Source organism: Lepidothrix coronata, unplaced genomic scaffold, assembly GCF_001604755.1.
Source record: "Lepidothrix coronata isolate B3197 unplaced genomic scaffold, Lepidothrix_coronata-1.0 Scaffold66, whole genome shotgun sequence".
Taxonomy (NCBI): Eukaryota; Metazoa; Chordata; class Aves; order Passeriformes; family Pipridae; genus Lepidothrix; species Lepidothrix coronata.
In genome coordinates this window covers 1,977,414-1,997,856 of record NW_016690246.1, presented here as the reverse complement: position 1 = coordinate 1,997,856, position 20,443 = coordinate 1,977,414, and the positions used below count along the sequence as shown (strand labels likewise).

Genomic DNA, 20,443 nt, shown 5'->3' with positions numbered 1-20,443 from the left:
TATGTGTAGCTTAGTTCAAAAACAACTCATTTCATTCCTGCCTCTGAGGGAAATCTTCAGACAGGCTGTAGAAGCTGGAAGAGTTGTCTGGACAGGTATGTCTGGACAGATGACCTGCTGTTGTAGGTTGAAAAAGGCTTTCCCCCTGGAGTTGGAAAGTAGTTAACCCCAGGGGTGGTGTTCTTGGTGTTGAGCCAATCAGCGCCCCTGCGAAATTAGCATATTACACAGACCGAAAAAAGAAGACTGGGCACGTAGCTGGAAGAAGAGGCAGCCATGGCTTGAGACACCACGCGTTAGAGCTGAGGGGCCAGCGAGCCCCGCTGGGGGCCAAGGCCCCCAGCCCCCGGCTGGGACCACGGGAGACCCAGTGTAGTGTTAAAACTGGACCGGGTGCCGTGGCCAAAGGCTGGAGGGAGTTTCTCCACTGCGAGTGGGCAGCAGAAGACACTGAAGCGATGGCAGAGGCGGCACTGAATAGAGAGCTGTGGCTGAAAGCCAAGAAGATAGCCAGCGAGCAGCAATATGGCACAGAGCCAGACTGAGAGACGCAGAGATGTCCTGCGGAGAGAAAGCCGGCAACAGAGCAGAGAAAGCTCAGCAGAGACTGTTTTGGGGTAAGACTGAATTACATCCCCAAAACCCTGAGACCTCCTTGGAAGGAGGGGTGGGCTTCCAAATTTGAAGGGAGTCCTGAAATGCAACAGCAGCTAGAGAGAGAGAGAGGAGCCGAGAGCTCGGAGGCATCCTGCGAGCTAGACCAGGACAGTCAAACCAAAGAATGCAGGGGAAGTGCCCCCTCCCCCCCATGTTTGCAGCCGAGACGGAACAGAAGAGCTCTGCTAGAACACTTGGGGAAAGAACGGAACTGAAAGCCCCTAAAACATTCTGACCTGGGGGAACTTGACCCCCCCGGGGAAAGGGACTTTGACGGAACACTTTGCCTTCCTTGATATGACTGTGGTAAAGGTGAGTTTTGTCCCTGCTTTGCAGTCCACGGGTGAGACCTTCGGTTAGAGCGGAAGGGCAGGGAGGGCTGAGAGAGAGACCCCCGTGTTGTAATGAAGAGAAAGAGAGATTTTTTCCAACTACGACAAATTGGAACTGCTGCTTTAAAGAGGAAAGATTGTGCTGCCCTGAAAGTAAAAAAGACTTCTTCTTTCCTTCTGGACTTCTATGGAGAGAAGGAGGGATGATCTATATATATTGTTTTACCATAAGAGATAGTTAGGATTGTTGTGTATATATATATATTTTACAGTATTTATTGTGTTAGTAATAAATTTTGATGTAATTCCCTCATGTTGGTAGTTATGCATGTCTGAAAAATTCTCTCACACTGAAGCAAATAGTGGAGAGTTTGAAAATTAGATTTTTGGAGAGTCAAACTACGACACCTGCTATGTTAGGTCCATTGCCTTTACGTTTAAATTAGTAATCCAGGAACATAGGCAGAAAGAAAAGTTTGTGTGAAGAGCACTATGGTCAGGTTTGGGAAGATCTCTTGTTTGCCAGTTCTGCAGTCACTGCAGAAGAATATCAAAGTTTGGTTTCATAGGAAAGAATTGTTCTATTCAGTGGTGGACGCAGATGCTCTTGGGTTTGAAAGTGAAATCATCAGAATAATCTGCAGAAGCAGGAGTTGATGGCATTTTTTCTTTATCTCCACTCTAAAGTTTGACACCTACTTTCTTGCAGTGTTTTATGAAATAGCCCATTTTTGCCTTTTTTTTATTGTCCTTTTTGTCACAGTTTATATTCCACCTGAAGCCAGCAGGTCTGTTTTGCTTAGGAAAAACATTCTAGTGCTGCTTAATTTGTGTGCCATCTGCTGAGTTTTTGCCTGTCATTGGTAAGTCCCTTAGCCGCTCTCCATGTTTTATCACCAGTCCTGGATAACTGGGGAGGTCCCAGATTTTTGGAGGTTGGACAAAGTGATGCCCATCCCCAACAAGGGCTGGAAGGAGGATCTATGGAACTACAGGCCTGTCTGGAGCACAGATCCTATGAGGAATGGCTAAGGGAGCTGGGATCGTTTAGCCTGGAGAAGAGGAGGCTTAGGAGAGACCTTATCACTCTACAGCTACCTGAAAGGAGATTGTAGCCAGGTGAAGGTTGGCCTTTTCTCTCAGGCAGCTAGAGACAGGATGAGAGGAAATGGCCTCAAGTTGCACATGGGGAGGTTTAAGTTGGACATTAAAGAATTTCCTCACAGAGGGGGTAATTAGATACTGGAATGGGCTGCCCAGGGAGGTGGTAGAGTCACTGTCTCTGGAGGTGTTTAAGGAAAGACTGGACATAGCACTTGGTGCCATGGTCTAGTTGACGTGCTGGTGTTGGGTCATCAGTTGGACCTGATGATCTCAGAGGTCTTTTCCAACCTTATTCATTTTGTGATTCGGTAATACTGGTAAAAAGTGAATGGCCTGCATTATTGCTTCTCTGTGAATGACGAGTGGAAATGCATGAATGGTGCGCTCTAGCAGGACAGGAAAGAAAACTGTGGTGCGGAGTTGCAGATTTTCCCTTTACAGTACTTATGTGAAGCTGTTCTGCTCCTGTCCTTTTTCTTTTTTTTCCCTCTCAGTATATGCGAAGTCAAATAGACTAAAACATAAACCTTGAAATTATATAAGCTTATATGGCCTTTTCTCTCTGAGGAAGTGGTATGCAGTTGTGTGGCCTTTAAGGCCCTGCTGAAGTCACATAAAGCTGATATTATTTGGTCTTCCATGGATACATATATATATGTGTGGGTGTGTGTGGTGTGTGTGTGTTTGTGAAGCCATTAGGCTACCTCTGCTTCTAGGTAAGTTGGCACATAATTTAGCGTATTTATTAACATGAAAAGTCATTATGTACTATACAACTCTAAATATTTAAACTGATAAAACAATGAGGATATTTTTCCTGTATGTACTTTAACTCTCATGACTGTATTCTAATATTTATTTGGAGTAGTGTCATCCTTGTAGATTGATTTTTAAGGAGAAGCTGTTAGAATTTACTTACTCACCTTGGAAATGTTTTAGGCAAGAAGTTCCAGATGGAGATGTGTTTGACTTTATTTTACAACGCTCTGCCATTACTGACCCAAACCCTGAATTACACAATACATCCTGGTATGATTCTGTAATGTGGACTACACAAGACCAGAAGCAAAGGAAAATAGCTATCCATTTCGTAAGGCATGATGAAATGCTTCGACAGCCTGAAGACACCTTGCTTATGATAGAAGGTAAGGTAGATTGCAAATATACCAGTTCTTATGGCACAGTGTCTGCTCTGAGGATGTACAAAGTGAAGATATGTTGAGGTTGTATTCTGTGTAAGTAGTGGTGATCCTAAAGGCATCTTCAAAGAAAAGAAGAACTTCCCTGGAACTGTAGGTCACTGTTGTGCAAATAAGAAAGGGTAATCTTTGAAGGTCTTGTAAGATGCTTCTATCTATTTTAAAACTAAACCTATATGTTTATTGTTGATTATGCTAAAATTAAAACCTGAGTTTATTTTTTCTTAGTTGTACTTATTGTTTTTTCAGTTCTGATTTAAAAACTCACCAAGTCTTCTAAACAAACCTGTTTTTAGTATTGACATAGAGAAGTTTTGAAAGGCTTCTGGTAATACAAGCCTACAATTAACTTTGTCAGCCTCTGGATGTCAGTGTTGTTTCAGATTAATAGAGTTTCTCTCACTGTGAGTTTTTTTGGTTTGTTGTGGTTTTTATCAGATTTCCTCAGAGAAGCAAAATAGCCACTGATTTTTAAACAAAGCAATTTAGCAAGAATACTATTGAGGAATTTTTTAATATAATAAAAATAATAAATAATTGCAAATAGTCCCATTCAGATTTAAAACAAAGTCTTCAATTGTGCTCAACTAATGGTGTGAATAAGCAAATGTAAGTCAGGTGGTCCTTTGTATAGGGGTCAATGACAAAACCCCTTCTGTTTTCTGCCTTGTTTTATAAAATTGCTAGTAAAATCATAGGAGAAATATATATGAAAGCGATATACTAACTAAATACAACTTCTTGGTTACAGTGATAGCTCTGAGGAAGATATTAAGGCATGTGCTTTTATGAATGTTAGTCTTTGATTTTTTTATTGAGTCTGTTGTTGAGTAAGAGTGAGAAGGTATTGGGCTATTTTTTGAGTTTTCAATGGTGGATCTCAGTTATTATTGAAGGTCCTGAAATCAGTATCTAATCAGCCAAGAAATACGAGTTGTTTATTTGTGATTACAGTTTAAGAAGCCATGTTTTTCTATTTTTAATAGGTGGAACACTGAAAGAAGTCTGGAAGCTTACAAAAAGGTTTAAGTGTGTTATTCCTGTGAGATCCACAGAAGTTGATCTGGAATTATTAGATCTTTCAGCTCCTTTTCTTTTACAAGGGAATGTAAAATATTATGGGTAGGTTAAAAGTATTTGTTGATGTTTCAGTAGTTGCAGTAATAGATACCATTTTCTTCAGTAATTCAATCTGCAGTGCTTAAGGCATAACTTACCCAAAGATTCTTTGATGCAAAATACATAACATGATGTGCAGTACCTAGTACCTAGAGTACCTTAATCTACCTCTTTTAGTCCAGGTCTTCCATTTTGTCGTCTCACTTAAAGTCAAAACATATGTTGCTTTTAAAACTGTATGCTGGGTTGTTTTTTTTATATATTAACAATATAGCAGGTAATATTTACATAGAGACCGGAAAATTATCTCAGGCTGTCAATCTATATCTCATTCTCTCATTCTTAGTGTTGGGAAAGCTTGGGTTTTGGAAGAAGTAAGGGATTTTGGACAGCCTATCCTTACTATTTGTCATTTATTGTGATCCTCAGCACTGCAAAGTGCCTTACCTATTTGTGGATGTCATTCACTGTAGAGACGACTTAACAGGTTTCTGAATTCCACAGTTCCAAGGCTGTGGAATACAGTACATACATCTCAGTGTGGTATCTGTGATCTGCTCAATGAGCACCAGCAGCAGTGTGTTCTCCCAGTACTGCCCAGCAGCATGCAGTTACTGAGCTCAGAAATACCAGTTACTTCATGCAAGCTATTGAGTCCTCTCTCTCAGCAGTCCTAGTAAGTTGAAGGAGTGCACAGTGCAGTGGGACACTACGTCAGGTCTGTAGGCAGTAAAAAAAATTTCTGTGCAGAAATATTGCATGTTTCATGTGAACCCTAAAGTTTCCCATAAGGGCCATCCATAAAATGAATACAGGTTATTATTTCTCTTTGTCATATATTGTTTTCCCCTTTACAGATATGGCTGTCTACAGCTTTTTTAAATAAAGGCAGTACGTGGGTACTCCTACTGGGACAGGATCTTCACCAATACAAAGTATTTCCCCTTGCACTTTCATAATCCATATATTTCCCCAGCTACACACAACTCACCTTCAGATGATGTTCTCTCTTCAAATGCCTGGATTGTAAAAGTAAATGCTTTATAAGATATTTCATGATTGTTTATAGGATATTGAGGAAGGAACCTCACAAGGATGCTGACATTTCAGAATGATGTTTCATGTGCTTTTTTATCAGTGGCATATACTTAGCAAAGTCTAAAAAAGATTCTATATAGTAGAATGAATTTATATGTGTGTGCATGAGCATGTATATTCATTCGTGTATATATATAAATAGACATACTTGCAAAATTCACAGCTAAGTTACTTTATTGGAGTTTGAATGGGTTTTTTAAAGGAAAAAAGTGACTTAGCTGAGCTTGACTTTATATCACTGAAGCACAAGTAGTTCTATTGATTTTTATGACATGCTTTGCATATAATTCTAAAAGATAATAAATGTTTATTTCAAGTTCTAACTGTAATATAGTAGCAGAGCAGCTTATTTGGAAGAATAGTTATTTTATTCCTTGAGGGAAATGGAAACAGTTCTTCAATATTTTCGTCCACTTGCAGCGTTTGCTATGTCACGTGTAAAATTTATAATTATTGGTGTAAATACACCAGTAATAAAATAGATTGTTCTAATAACTCATAGTTAATATTCTCAACATAGGCAAAGCCAAATTTCTTCTCAAACCCTGTTGTGGTTTTAGAGTGTGCTACAAGTTCAGATTCATTCCTGCTTCTGCAAAGCGAGAAGTAGTGAATATGAATATATGTTTAGCAATGTAGTGATCTTGGAATCAGAATAGTTTGGGTTGGAAGGGACCTTTGAAGATCATCTAATCCAGGCACCCCCTGGGAAGGGACACCTTCTACTAAACATGGTTTCTCACATCCATCTATCCTGGACTTGAATAATTCCAGGGATGGGGCATCCACAGTGTTTCCGGATGACCTGTCCCAGGGCCTCACCACCCTCATTGTAAAGTATTTCTTCCTTCTGTACAATCTAAATTTACCCTCTTTCAGTTTAAAACTGTTGCTCCTTGTCCTGTCACTATAGGCCCTGGTTAAAAGTCTCTCTCTGTCTTTATTATAAGCCCCTTCTATGTATTGAAAGGCCACAATAGGGTCTTCCCGGAGCCTTCTATTTTCCAGGCTGAACAACCCCAGCTCTCTCAGCCTTGATGTGCAGTTTTACTCCTGTCTGTTCACGGAGTTGGTCTTTTCCAGATTTATTTCTTCTCAGGGATATTTCAGAAACAGCATTAAGGGTTGATGTCTAAAGCTGGTGTCTGGTAAAATAGTTATTTTAAGCAGCAACAGAAATACTCTTGCACTCCCACTGTGTAGGAAAATCAGAATTTTTTTTTTCTATGCAGAAAGCTTCTAGTATAAATAGATAAGTGTTTGGTTAGTCTCAATATCTTATTTTAAATGGTAGGTGCAAGCAGTGTTCAGCTCCAAAGCCTATCAAGAGTCTAAGTTCCATGGCAGCAGAAGAGCGACCATCATGGGACCCAACTGAAATAGCACAAGGTCAGCTGACATGATACTGTCCCGATATACCTTGATTCTGAAGTGTTTATGTGAAATAGTTTTGTTTGCAGTTCTGGGCTGCAGTTTTTTACAGAAAGCATGTAATTTATGGTCACATTGAATATAATGATGTAAAACTTATTCATCTTTTACCAGTAGAAATAACATATTTACTTTTGAAACTGTTGCAGTATGAATTAAAGGATTTTATATGTTGACTGATTTCTTTTACCGTAAGTATCAGTAGTAGCACCTATCATAGTACAGATGTCATGAATTTTTGGTTGCAGGTTGTTAAACTCTGTATATGCTTGCAGTCCTAGAAGTTAGTCTTGCTATTCCTTTTGAAGATACAGTTTTTCTGACCTGAACTAAAGAGAGTCTTAGTTAATGACTCGTAAAAGTTAGACTTTTATCTTCTGTAAGCCTTAGGCTAAGCATATTCCAGAGAGTCTGTAAGAAGTAATATTCAAATTAAAGGCACTATACCACAATATTTATGTGTGTTCCATGCTTCGTTTGTTCCTTGTGTTACTATATGCACTCAGTATGTTAAAAAGCTGGAAGTGGAGCTTAAAGTTTTACAACACATTAGGGAAAGAGAATGTTTTTATATTTATTGATTCATATTCTAACATATTGTCAGAATATCTAGCAGTATGTAAGTTTGGTAAAGATTTTATAAAAGAAAAAAACTATTTGAGCAATAAAGTGATTCTGTTAAATAAGCTGTTATAATTGTATTCTATTATATAAATGTAAAGTAATATATAACTGGCAGTGATTGACATTTCATTCTCAAAGTGACACCAGTATTGATTAATGCCTCCTGACATTTACACTATTTTATATATATTATTCTTCTGTCATTTGTGTTTTCAGACTAAATTATAACCTGCAAGTATATCAGATCAGTTGAACATAAAATGACTACCAGTTTAAATAGGTGTACCCAGAAAAGAGTGATACAGAGTTGTAGGAACTCTGTATGTTTAAGTTATTTTATGTTTGCAGCATAACAGTTACTGCTGCCAGTGAGAGAGACTATAATCGTTTACTCTAAGCTGGAATACTTTCAGAACTGTCAGCAAAGTTTTTTTTCTGAATAAAACCACCTAGTAGCTTTTCCGATATCATATGAAACAAATTTTTTTCCTCAGAAGATAGTTTTCAGTTGGAATGCATTCTTATTATCACTGAATTAAGAGCACCTCTCTTTTAATCTCCCTTGGATAAAAAAACAGGAGTAGGAGAATCCTACAAAGGTGGGATCTAAGATCCAAGCAAATACTAGCTTTTGTTTACTAGTATGAGAATACATACTTAAAAATCTTTATGCATTTTTATAGGCTCATCTATTACAGTGTTTACAGGCAAATTGCAATGTGGGCTTAAAATACAAATGACATTTTGCTGTTCACAGCCACTATGTTTTAGTCTGTCAATTTATACTTATAATGAGACTATTCAAAATCAGTTACCTATGAAGGAGGGATGTTGTTAACTTGAGTTGTTATAGTTTGTCTTACGTTTTCACTCCAAGAAACATAAATTATTTTTTTTCTTCAGTTTTAGGTATTGAACTTCTTCAGTATGTTTTTATTATGAAGTTTACTCTGGTTGATGGAACAGGAGCACTAAATGCATACCTTTTTGATTATGTAAGTAGATCTAGGTAAAGGTAGACTCTACAGATTATGTGGGTTTGGTTTTGATTTGTTTTTAAAATAGCAAATGTACATACACAAATATTCATTATATGTTACCTGAAATGTTTTTCTGGGGACAGTTAACAATGCTGTAATGTTGGTAATACTGTACAGAGTGTAGAATATTAAAGCATAAAGACAAAATGGAAGCTTGTAGATAGATTATTTGGTATTTCCATGGACTTTTCTACGTTCTAATGGCTGAATTTCTTTATTATTGGCAATGTTAAATTATGCAGCCTGAATGCTGTGTGAATGGTGAGAGTGTTTCAGGATTTATGCAGGTAACTTCTGGATTAGTTTAAAATCTCATTACCTCTTTTTTAAACTCTCAGTAGAATCTTTCCATTCAGTAGTGCTTGATTTTTTTTGTTTCATATGACCACGAGGTAAAGGGGCCTTCCTTCCCTAGGCAGAACTCTGCTACATCTGTACAGATATTTGTCTTTTATTTCAGAAACAGTTTATTCAACTACTTTATTAATCTTAGAATTAACCTATCTTCAGTTTTCTGTGAAGCTACTTAAGACCATTCCTGCTACCTTAGACACTGAAGAATGGACACACTACAATTTGGGTGTGACAAAATGGGACAAAAAAAGAATTTAGTGGGTTTTTTTTCTGCGCTGCAATACTGTTTAATGTGTATATATCTGCATATTTTCCACCATTATACTAAATGACTTTGAATGGGACTTTGAAGAGAATACTTTTCCTTGTTTAATTTTAAGACTGTAAGTAAAAGTAATATCAGGGAAGACGTAAGCATGTTTTCTTAAAATACGCAATGTATTAACAGCAAAGGAGGTCAGAGACTGCAATCACCATTTCAGGTAGTCATCGTTTCCTTCTACTAACCTTTTTCCTTTTTATATTGAGAAACTAAACTGCAAAAGGAAGGTGGGGGGAAAGATTTTAAACCATCTCTTGATGCAGAATTCAAAAAATTTCTACTTCAGGGTGGCTCACATTCTTATCAGATACTTCTCAGAACTACAGTTTAGCTGCAGGAAAAAAACGCAATTTCCTCTGCAGTGCCAGCTGCTCGTATTCTTGCTGAAAGGACTTCAAAGACAAGCCAATACCTCCCAAGCCTAAACTCCAGTCCTTTAGCACCACCTAAGAAGGAACTGGGCTGCTTTGAAGTGCAGCTGTACACTAGCTTCCAGTTGCACTTCTGTAGGAATACACTCAGTTCTTTTATTTCCTCCTCTCTTTATAGGAGAAGTTAGTGAAGGAAAAAAAAAAAAGTTTTGTAGTGAGAAGAATTGGAAGAGTGAAAGGAAAAAGCAGTTGTCTGTGTCAGTTTTCCTGCTCGATTATCTGCTAACTTCTGATCATTCCCATTAAACATATCATACAAAAATTATACAAAGGGAAAATTATTCTGTATTTGTATCTTTTAACAAAAACGACAAATTGCCATTAAAAACCTTAGCTCGCTCTGAGAACTTATAAAATTATGAGCCTTTAGAGATACTAAATCTGGTGACAAACTTGGAAAGAATAAAATTGGAGTTTTGTCAGTCATACTTACTGCATGTGGTTTAATAATACACAGAAAATGTTTATTTAATGTTTTAATGTTCCATTCTTTATTTGATGTCTCCATTACCTAATTTTAAGCTGCTAAAAGAACATACAGTCAAGGTCCTACCTAATGATTTCTGACCCCTCTTTCAACACCTCATACTTATCTGTTCTCTTCCAGGAAAAGTTTTTCCAAATTCCTGCCTCTGAAATCCTAACTAACAGTTTTCTTCAGGAAAAGATGCAGATGACCATGAATATGCTCTGTCCTCCAGGAAGAAAATTAGGTCAGTTTGCCTATTTTTAAAGGGAGGTGGGGTGGGAAGAGAAGGGATCCTTCAGCCTGCTACTGTATATGCGAAGTCTTAGAATTCAACTTATGCACAGGCAAAACTCAGAACAGAGAAATGCTGGAGTCTGTAAGCAGAGTTCCAATTAATTTGTTCTGATACATTTCTTTAATATTGGAACTCCCTTTGAGAAAGAAAAGTAATGAGTTAGTAAATTCTCATGTAGTGTGCAGTGATGTGTGAATACAGTCATGCCTGTGCAGGCACTAACATGTCATTTGTATTCATATGGAAGTTAACTAGAACACCCTCTTACTGAATGTTGCAGCGTGTTAGGGAAGGCTGAAAGGAAATTCAGTGTATGGCATGTGCTTTGGGTGATATTCTGCTTTCCATTGCACATGTTGATTTAGACCATCCCTTACTACAGGAAACATCCGTGGAAATTGAGCAAATACTTAATCGGAATCCATTCACAGAGCTTTTTGTGCAGTGTTTGTGTTATGAGAGAAAGTGGCTCTGCCTAAGCTACACATGTCCAAGGTAGCCGGTTATGTGGTGCAGCTCCGACCATGCTGCAATCTTTACCCTGTTGTAAAGATTGTAAAGGATTTTCCCTCTGCGACCAGTGAAATTGTCTCACTGAGACACAGGGAGATTAATTTTTATTATTGGAAAGTCTTTACATATATATTACATACTGTGGTACAACTACTGGGTCCAAGTGTTTTGGGAGTTGCTGGGACAGGGAGGACAAGTCATGAAAGACTGTCACTGAACGCCATTTCAGATATTGCTGGAAACTTTGGAGATACCAATTGGAATGTGAAAGTTAGTAATTAATTTTTCTTTCTATTAACTATTGTATGCATTTAGATATCATAGTTAAGATCCTGCTCAAGTTGTCTCTTATAAAAGTTAGAAATGAGTATTGAACAGTAATTTGGGTTTTGTTGGTAGGTGACTTGCCATGGCTGGAATGCTTCATCAAGTCCTATAATGTCAGAGATGCGATGAAACATCAAGTTTATTACCAAATTTTTGACACTACAGTTGCTGAAGATGTTGTATAGTCATGTGTTGCTAATAAGAAGTAAGCCGGTAAGGAATTTTTGGGGGTGGTTGGGATCACAAACTGTATTAAAAGAAATCTTTGTTCCTTTCTCAGAAATTCAAGCTGTGTGTATGAATTTTTAGTTTGTGTATGAATGTGAATGGGAATTATGCTTTGATGTATTTACATACAGCTTTGTGATGCAAGGGCAAGTGGAGGTGCTAAGCTTTTCACTGGAAGCTGCTTGGCTCAGGTTGATGGAAGCAATCTAGTACTCATTTATCCTTCAAAAAGGCAGTCTTGAGGTTACTGTAAACTGATGAGTTTTACTCGGAAAATCTAGTCACAATTATGCTTCTTGTTATTTTTGTATGTCAGCAAAGATAGAAGGAGCTTTTCAGTAAACTCTTTCAGACTACTTTGTGCAAGCCTATGTTACTGTTCTCGGCCAGTTTGACAGGGAGATTGTTGGTTTTGAGAGACTTCTTTGATTTTGCACTGATGCGTACATTTAGACAGAACTCATCCTCTTAAAATTACTGAGTTAACTGCTACTTATACCAGTTACTAGAGATTCTGATGGGGTTATGAGCATAACCATGTAATGATTATCACTAAAATTAAAGTCAAGTCATGAAAGTAAAGGTAGTGTAAAATTGTTAAATGAATATTGACATTTGGTAGATAGTAATGACTTTTAGGGTGGCCCTGTTGGGTACCAAAGTTGGTAGCATGCTTATTAGCTGGGTCTGTGTTTTCAAAGGCTCTCATGTATCTGGCTAAATGTACTGTCAGATTGCACTGCCTAGATCTGCCTTTTCCATCTTACGTAATCAGATTGTATGACTAAATTTAGAGATACAGAATTGATCGAGTGCTATCACAGATTGAAAATTCTGCGGGACTAGAAAAGTGACTTGGTTGTTTTCCTTTGCGTTCAGAAGTCCATAGAACAAATTCAGGACATTTTTCTCCATGGATTTTTACATTAATAATCCATGGAGAAAAATGTCAAATCAGATGCTTTCCGTCAGAGCAAAATTACTTAACATTTAAACAGCTGTTTTTAATGAAGTTCAGGAGCAAGATGGAATATCTATTTGTAAGTAGATTATTATTTTGATAGTAGATGACTTTTTTTTTTTCCTTTTTCAGGGATGTTTAGTAGATTATGCAATTTGTCATTTAAAATTTCATCAAATATTTTCTGATAATTTTCTGATTTCTGATAATTTTCTCTAAAAAATTATATTGGGTTTATATGTCGTGAGCCAGGAGATTGTTCCTTACTGATTGGTGTATAGGCAGAACCAATATTAAAAGTGGTTAGTGGATATCTCCTTTAAAAATTCTGAAAAATAAAACAACTTTGGACTTGAACAAGCAGTTTGTAGAGTCTGCAGACTTACGAAGGTTCACCTGAATATTTGAATAAATGTATCAACAAAAATAGTTACAGCAAGTTACTAAATGATTATTATAAAACTTTGGGCGCTGGCCACATCCAGATAACTTCAGAAGCTACGGGTTAAATTAAAGGCAATCTTTTTGGCTTTTATTGTATATAGTGTATGAAAACAGGAATTTTTATTTTTCTATTTTTGTTAACTCTGAAAGCTATTGGTATTGTACATTTTTTCTAAATAAATCTTTGTAAAGTAATAAATGAGAATATGTTTTGAATTTCGGTGTAAAATCAATATCACCATGTACCTCGTCTGAGATCCATGCCCGAAAACTCTGCATATGCATCACATAATTTTTTTGCTATTGAATATTGTATTAAAATGCTTAATAAAGATATCTCCAATTATTAAACTTTTCTTGTACTTGACTTTTAGTTACTAGTTCGTAACTGTGAAAACTTTATCATCAGTAGCCATCATCTAACCAAATTCTCTAAATGAATGTTTATATAGTTTGTTGGATTGAAAAGTACACATTTAATTCTCTTTCTAATTAACAATTGAAAATTATATATTTGGCAATACTAAAGATCACTGTATAGAAAGGAATTAATGCACAGACATTGAAAAAGATCTATGTTTCATTGGTAGCCTCTGTATGGAGCAATGGAAGTCACTGAGATGGGACTTGGACCTTAGTTGCCTATCCTGGTCAGTGCTGAGACCTGTGAATATTTGACTGAGGGGTGAAACTCCTGAGATTCTTTGTCCCAAATTTGGAGCACTGACAGGCTACGGTTTTGAAAGCTGAGCATCTCAGGCAGCAATGACTTTTAGCCATTGCTAGCAATCTCCTTAATTACAAAAAAAAAGTCACATTTCCTTTGGTGAGTTTCTTGACCAGGTGTATGATTTCAGTTTCTAAAGACACTCAAAAGTTGAACCAATAGATCAGGTTAATACTGGTACACTAAGGTCCAGTGAAAACTCCAGGCATATGTTCCTGGTTTCTCATCTTCTTTCTCCCTCCACATACATCCCAGCATATAGGGTAACTGAATCAAAACGTCAGCTTCTTACTAGAAATGGCAAATATGCATGGAATATGAAGTCTATCTCACACAGCAAAATCATCACAGGCAAGGGGGAAGAATATTTGATTGTAAATGAGAAGCTGGGAGGGAAAGTAAAAAAATTTGAAAGACCAGTAAAGGAACATTAACCCATACCCTGTTCCAATTACACAGGTAAGTGCAGAGAAATTGATAAAATTGTAATTAAAAAAAAAAAAGGACTTTCAGAAACAGAAAGGAAAAAATAAATTTGGAATAGTGTTTTTAGGGGTGCCTGTGCAGTTGGGCTCCTTGAAGTCGGTATTTTAAGGGAGTTTAAAAGCTTAAGATTGGAAGTCTTTCCGAAGTCAGCTGAATTTAAGCTTCTGGATGTGTCAGACTCTCCAAACTCCAATTGAAAAGACAGAATGTAAATAAATAAGAGACTGCAGAAACAAGGAGGCATTCCTGGTAGGTTACCTGCTGTTCAGTGGAGATTGAACTTTCTCATCAGTTTCTGCAGTTATGGGATCCAGAAATTTACAGACAAGGCTTTGAAATGCTTAAATACTAATCCATTGGCTATTGAGCAGCAGGAAGCAGGATTGCAAGAACAGTAGAGCCCACAGGCTACAAGCTGAGGTTTGCAACAGAAGGAAGAGAGTTATTGTCTTAACAGGGATGAGTGCTTAGCTCTTCAATACCACAGTGTTTTAGATCACAAAAATTTATGCACATTAAGTCACTTTTTGGCCAAAGCCAAACATGAAGCTGGCAGGAACTGGGGTACTGCAGTAAGGGGCAAGGCCAAATACTGAAATGGAATTGTGAAAAAATTAAGCAAATATACATGCTCAAGTTCTTCAGGTAGAATGGGAGCACTGCAGAAAATTTTATTCAGTAGAGGAGAGAAAAAAATTTCAAAGAATTTACTTCAGATAAGCATTATTCAAACTGTACTGAACAGTGAATGTTAAGAATTGGAAACAAAAAAAAATTGTTCAGCAGAAGATGAAGAGAGAAGGAAAGAACAGACTATAATAAAGGCAAAAAGAGGTAGTAGAGTCTTTATGAGACAATTTCCTGCCACTCCTGTTCACAGCATTTCCTATACATGAAATTCCCAGTGAGAACTATGGTTTGTGGAAATATTCATCTAATGAAGGATAACCAGATCCAAAGTGCTTGAAAAATATAGAGCAGAATTAGGCTCTAATTCATATTTGTAGTAAAGTTATGGATGGACTTCACCCCAGAACAATCTGCTACAATGTGTTTTTCCTTTTTGTTTTCTGCTGCAACATAAATGCCTACAGAGGTATCTCCTTAAAACTGCTGTTTTGTTACCATTTCTCTGCATATACTGAGCAGATTGAGAGTCTAGGAATAAATCTACATTTAGCAGATACTTGTTTTAATTTGAATTTTTGCTAGTAAACTAGGAAGAAATATGCTAGATGTGGAAATATGTGCCAGAGAGGAAAAAATTATTTTTTTAAATCTCCTAACTGTTCTATTAAACGCAAAACTTTAAGCACGAATTTGTTCTATACCTTTTACTGTGTGTGTGTACACCTGTGAACTGACACTGTTAAAAGAATACAGTTTTGTGACGTACAAGCTGCACTTTTAGAATTGAATGTGTATTTAGTTGTAATTTCAAAAGCCAGCTATCAGGTAGCTCTGATTTATGGAGCTGTTACTTCACTGAAAGGAATTCTCTGGATGATGCCAGTTCATAAATGCTGCTTGAATTTTGTGGCTAAAAGAGCAGCAAAACTGAAACTGAAATCTGCTGCTGGAACAGATTTAACTACAGATTTTATTTCTTTCTTCAGTCTACAAATGAGCCATTAAGCAACTCAAAGCCCCTCTGAAGCAAAGTTTGAAATGACAAATGTGATCAGTTACTGGCAGAGTGTGTGTTTACCAGAAGGGCTCTTTACTGTTTTTAATGGGGGTGGGTAAGGGGCTTGCACCAGACAGCAGTCTTTAGTGCTGCTCTTAATACGTTCATTTGATGCTCCATCATGGGGGATACTCTTTTCCTAATACATTTACTGGGCTAAAGATATGAAATCCTATTAATAAAAATGAAACTGTTGCAGTGATTGAGTTTGACATAAGCCCACAATATAAGGAGATGTCAAAGACCATCTAGAGATGCTGCCCTTTGGTCTTCCTTTCTGCAGAGGTACCCTCATACCTGTAGTGGTGTGCGGAAGGTCTCGCTGCCCAGAAAACTGCAGTTGTCTTAAAGGGAAACAGCAGCTTCCATTTGCTGTTTTGTCAAGAGTAAACCAAATAGCCTTAAAAGTAAGGAGAAAGTGAAGAATTGCTTTTCCCCTACATTTGTTAGCAATGTGCTGTGGCTTGGGTCCTTCAGCAGGAAAAAAGAAGCAGAAAAAGCTTGAAAAGTTTCATTTGAAGGGATGAGAAAGGTAAGAAGTTATATGCGAAAGAACAGTTCAGATTGAGGAATGAACCTTAAATATGTAACATTGCACTTCTATAAATCAGATTTGTACCTTGAAAATCCTGATGCAGATCTGTTGACTGCTATGCTCTGTATGATTTGATATATTTATGATCTGATAACGAATAACTTTTTGAATGTTATTCCAATCTGTTGTGATTAACTAGAGTAATTCACAATTATATTTCTAAACAAGTTTAATTCCTCGCAATCCACTTACTGGAAATTGGTTTTATCTGAGCTGAGAGAGGTCAGTTTGTTTTTCCTTTAAAAAGTCTGAAAAAAAATAAATTGGCAAAATCACAATATTTGTCATTCACCAAGTGCCGTGACCTGCTCACATCAAATACATTTTTTCTGGCAAGAATGATATTCCACAATGATACCATGTAACTGTATCTTTTCACAGTAAGCTTACCAAGGCATTGTAAAAATAGCAGTGGTTTTCAAAGCTCATTTAGCTCTTCTCTAAGGCCTGGAAAAATGTGAACATCTTTGGCCTACTTTTCAGTCTGGGTAAAGAGGGAGCTGATCTGATGTGATGGAGCAGGGAATCCTGAATTCCTTTCTTAGTGGCTCTGGCCAAGGTACTCAAGCCTCATTTTAAATATTGAGGTCATTGGCTAATATGTGTCAGGAAAGCATAGAACTGTACCAAATACTCCTGTCAAGAACATGTGCAACAAGGCAAATCAGAATTAGAAGTCAATTCAAATTGAAACTGACAGAAGGAAAAATGTGACTGTGGTATATTCTGCTTTTGGTAATTCAGCTTTGGTAAAGAATCTTGGTCTGAACCTTAAACCAAATAGTAAATAAAAACATCATCTGATGAAAAGCACAATTAAACTACTTGCTCAAATAAGAGCAGAGACCCCAGAAGAGGCACTGTATTTAAAAGTGCTTTTTTTCTTTTGGATACCATACAAGATCTTTATACACAGCATAACTTAGAGATATATATATAACAAATTCACAGGCAACAACTGCATGTATTCAGTATGTATTCAACCATAATTATATGTGTAGTGTCTTATCTTGTGCACTGCAAATAATATATGCATCTCTGACAACCATACCTTTATTGAGATAAGAGTATTGGAGTGCACTATCCAAGGGACTCATCAAAGCTGAGTCCAGATTCCAAACCTGACAGCTGTCAGTGATGGATGAATCTGTACCTAAGAATTCCAGTGAACAAACTGGCAAGCCCCAGCCCCAACTGGAACACCATGTAGCATGCCATGACCCAAAAGGAGGAGCTCATCTGGCTCTGCAACAGCTGCACTTCCCAGCTTCAAGAGGGACATCACATTGCTGTCACCTCCTCTGTAATTTCCATCCTTAGTAAATCATCTATCCAGCTTTGAGTGTCTGTGCCTTTGTTATCGAGATCCCAAAAGAACTGGCACCTCTTTGGTGTGAAACCATCGATTTTCAAACCACATATCAATACTCTCCTGTTGGTCCTCAAATTCATTCATAAAGGTTGAATATTAAAAAATGCAGCAGTTGGTCTAGACCAAAAGGAGAGCACTGACAAGTTTAAAACAGAAGCAGCAGATTAAATCACTTTACAATAGCTGTGTCTAAACAGTTGCAAAACACATATAGACGAGTGTGCTTAGAGACAGTTTGTACTGTAGTAATATAGCCCCTTAATTCCTCCTTTTCCATTTGTGCCTAATTCCAGGGTTTATTTTGTTGTAAAAGAAATTTCTTCTTGGTGAAAAAATTACTTTTATCCAATGTTTCCTGGTCAAAAAATTACATTTCCTAACTTCGTGTAGGGAGTAGAGAAAAACAATTGCCAATTGGCGCTTTTTGAATGTTGATAAGCTTGTTTTTTAAGAAGACCATAGAGAATTAGGTGTTGTAGCAGACAGGATCAGTAGTAATAGATATATTTTCTATCAGTACCCCAATACCCCAGTACACCACCGTATTTCATCGCAGCCTGTAGTAGGGGGATGGGCTACATGCAGCATTCTCACTGCAGGTAAGTGAAACTTAGTCTCAACAATGTTATGACTCAGTAGTATTTTCTTAAATTTACGTCAAGCCAGGAATGGACCAGCGCTTCCTGACTCCCACATTAATGTCCTGGCTGAAAGAACAAGTGGTTTGCCCCTGTCTCACACTACACTGTTAAAATTAAAAAACAAAACAAAACAAAACAAAAAAAAAAAACCCCAAAACAAAACCCTAAGGAAAACAACACAAAACCAATCAAACAAAAAAACCACTATCAAAGTTGGAGGGTTTCTTTCGAAGTAGCTGGAGTGGTGGATGTGCATAAGGCATAGAGGCACAGTCCTGCAAATGGCACCTGAAAACACTATAGCAGTCTACCTGGTGCTATTTATCAGTAGAGACTGGAGACGTGTGAAAATGAGAGAAATTTTTTATTCAGACAGATTTTATCAGAGTACATTTCCTAATAGCCTAGCCCCCCTACCTGGAAGACATGTCCCACTCTACTCTGCACTGATGCAACCTCACCTTGAATATTGTGTGCAGTTTTGATCACCACAATATAAGAAAGATATTAAGCTATTGGAAAGCGTCCAAAGGAGGGCAACAAAGATGGTGAAGGGCCTTGAGGGGAAGCCGTATGAGGAGCGGGTGAGGTCACTTGGTCTGTTCAGCCTGGAGAAGAGGAGACTGAGGGGAGATGTCATTGCAGTTGCAACTTCCTCATGAGGGGAAGAGGAGGGGCAGATACTGATCTCTGTGACCAGTGACAGGACCCAAGGGAATGGCCCGAAGTTGTATCAGGGGAGGTTTAGGTTGGATATCAGGAACAGGTTCTTCACCTAGAAGGTGGCTTGTCAGTAGAACAGACTCCTCAGAGAAGTGGTCACAGGACCAAGCCTGACAGAGTTCAAGAAGTGTTTGGACAATACTCTTGGGCACATTATGTGATTCTTGGGGATGGTCCTGTGAAGGGATAGGAGTTGGACTTGGTGATTCTTGTGGGTCCCTTCCAACTCAGCATATTCTGTGATTCTGTGACATGAGGCTTTTCTTCTAACCAAATTAGGAAGAGGTTTATTCACTTTTCTTACAGACTACCCAAAATCTGTATGAATTTCCCCACCTTCACACCTGTGCTGATGTCACAGTGGAACAGGAGGGGAGATCCCATTTCCCCACCTGTCTGTGGTGGGATGACCTTGGCTGGCTGCAAGAGGCCCACTCAGCTGCTCTCTCACTGCCTCTCCTCAGCAGCACAGGGGAATAAAAAAGATAGAAATGCTCAGGGGTCAAGATAAAGACAGGGAGATCAATTGGCATGGACAAATCAGACTTGACTTCAAAAAAATCAATTTATTGTCAATAAAAATTGAGTTGGATGGTGAAAAACAAAGATAAAAGCATAAAACACCTTTACATTTTCTTCTTCCCATACTTAACTTCATTCCTCCTTTCCTGGCTCCTCAACCTCCTGAGCAGCACAAAGGGCCAGGGGTGGGGAATGGGAGCTGTAGTCAGTCCAGAACAGCTCCTCTCTGGCACTCCTTCCTCCCCATACTTTCCCCATGCTCCACTTTGGCTGCAGTCCTTTGGGATAAATCTCCTCCAACTACAGTGTTCTGAGTTGGAATGAACCCACAAGGATCATCAAATCCAACTCTTAGGTGAAGGCCTTTACAGGTGAACCCATGACCTTGGCATTATTAGCACCAAGCTCTAACCAACTGAGCTAATCGGTGTGGATTCTTCCTGTCAGGTCCTGTCAGGAGCCTGCTCCAGTATGGGCTCTCCACAGGCTGCAGTTCCTTCAGGAAATATCCACCTGCACCCCATGGGTCCACCATGGGCTTTAGCATGGAGAACTGCACCACCGTGGTGTCTTCCACAGGCAACAGGGGAATCCCTGCTCTGGCACCTGGTGCACCTCCTCCCCCTACTTCTTCACTGAGCTTGGTGTCACAGGGTTCTTTCTCACACATTTTTCCTCACCCCTCACTGCTGTGCAGCATTTACCCTTTCTTAAATATGTTTTCCCAGAGGCACCACCACTC

The 20,443-nt window shown here is 38.2% G+C and overlaps 1 protein-coding gene across 7 annotated transcripts in view; it reads left to right on the top strand.

The window, feature by feature from the left end:
* The window catches only part of POT1 (protection of telomeres 1), an 85,631-nt gene that overhangs the window by 53,312 nt on the left and 11,876 nt on the right, over window positions 1-20,443 (top strand). For 4 of the 7 annotated variants that reach the window (XM_017818184.1, XM_017818181.1, XM_017818182.1 and 1 more), the window contains 5 exons: window positions 3,033-3,238; window positions 4,279-4,414; window positions 6,804-6,898; window positions 8,468-8,559; window positions 10,319-10,424. In XM_017818184.1, coding sequence (XP_017673673.1) covers window positions 3,033-3,238; window positions 4,279-4,414; window positions 6,804-6,898; window positions 8,468-8,559; window positions 10,319-10,424 — 635 coding nt within the window. The other 3 variants (XM_017818186.1, XM_017818183.1, XM_017818188.1) reach the window with 2 other exon arrangements.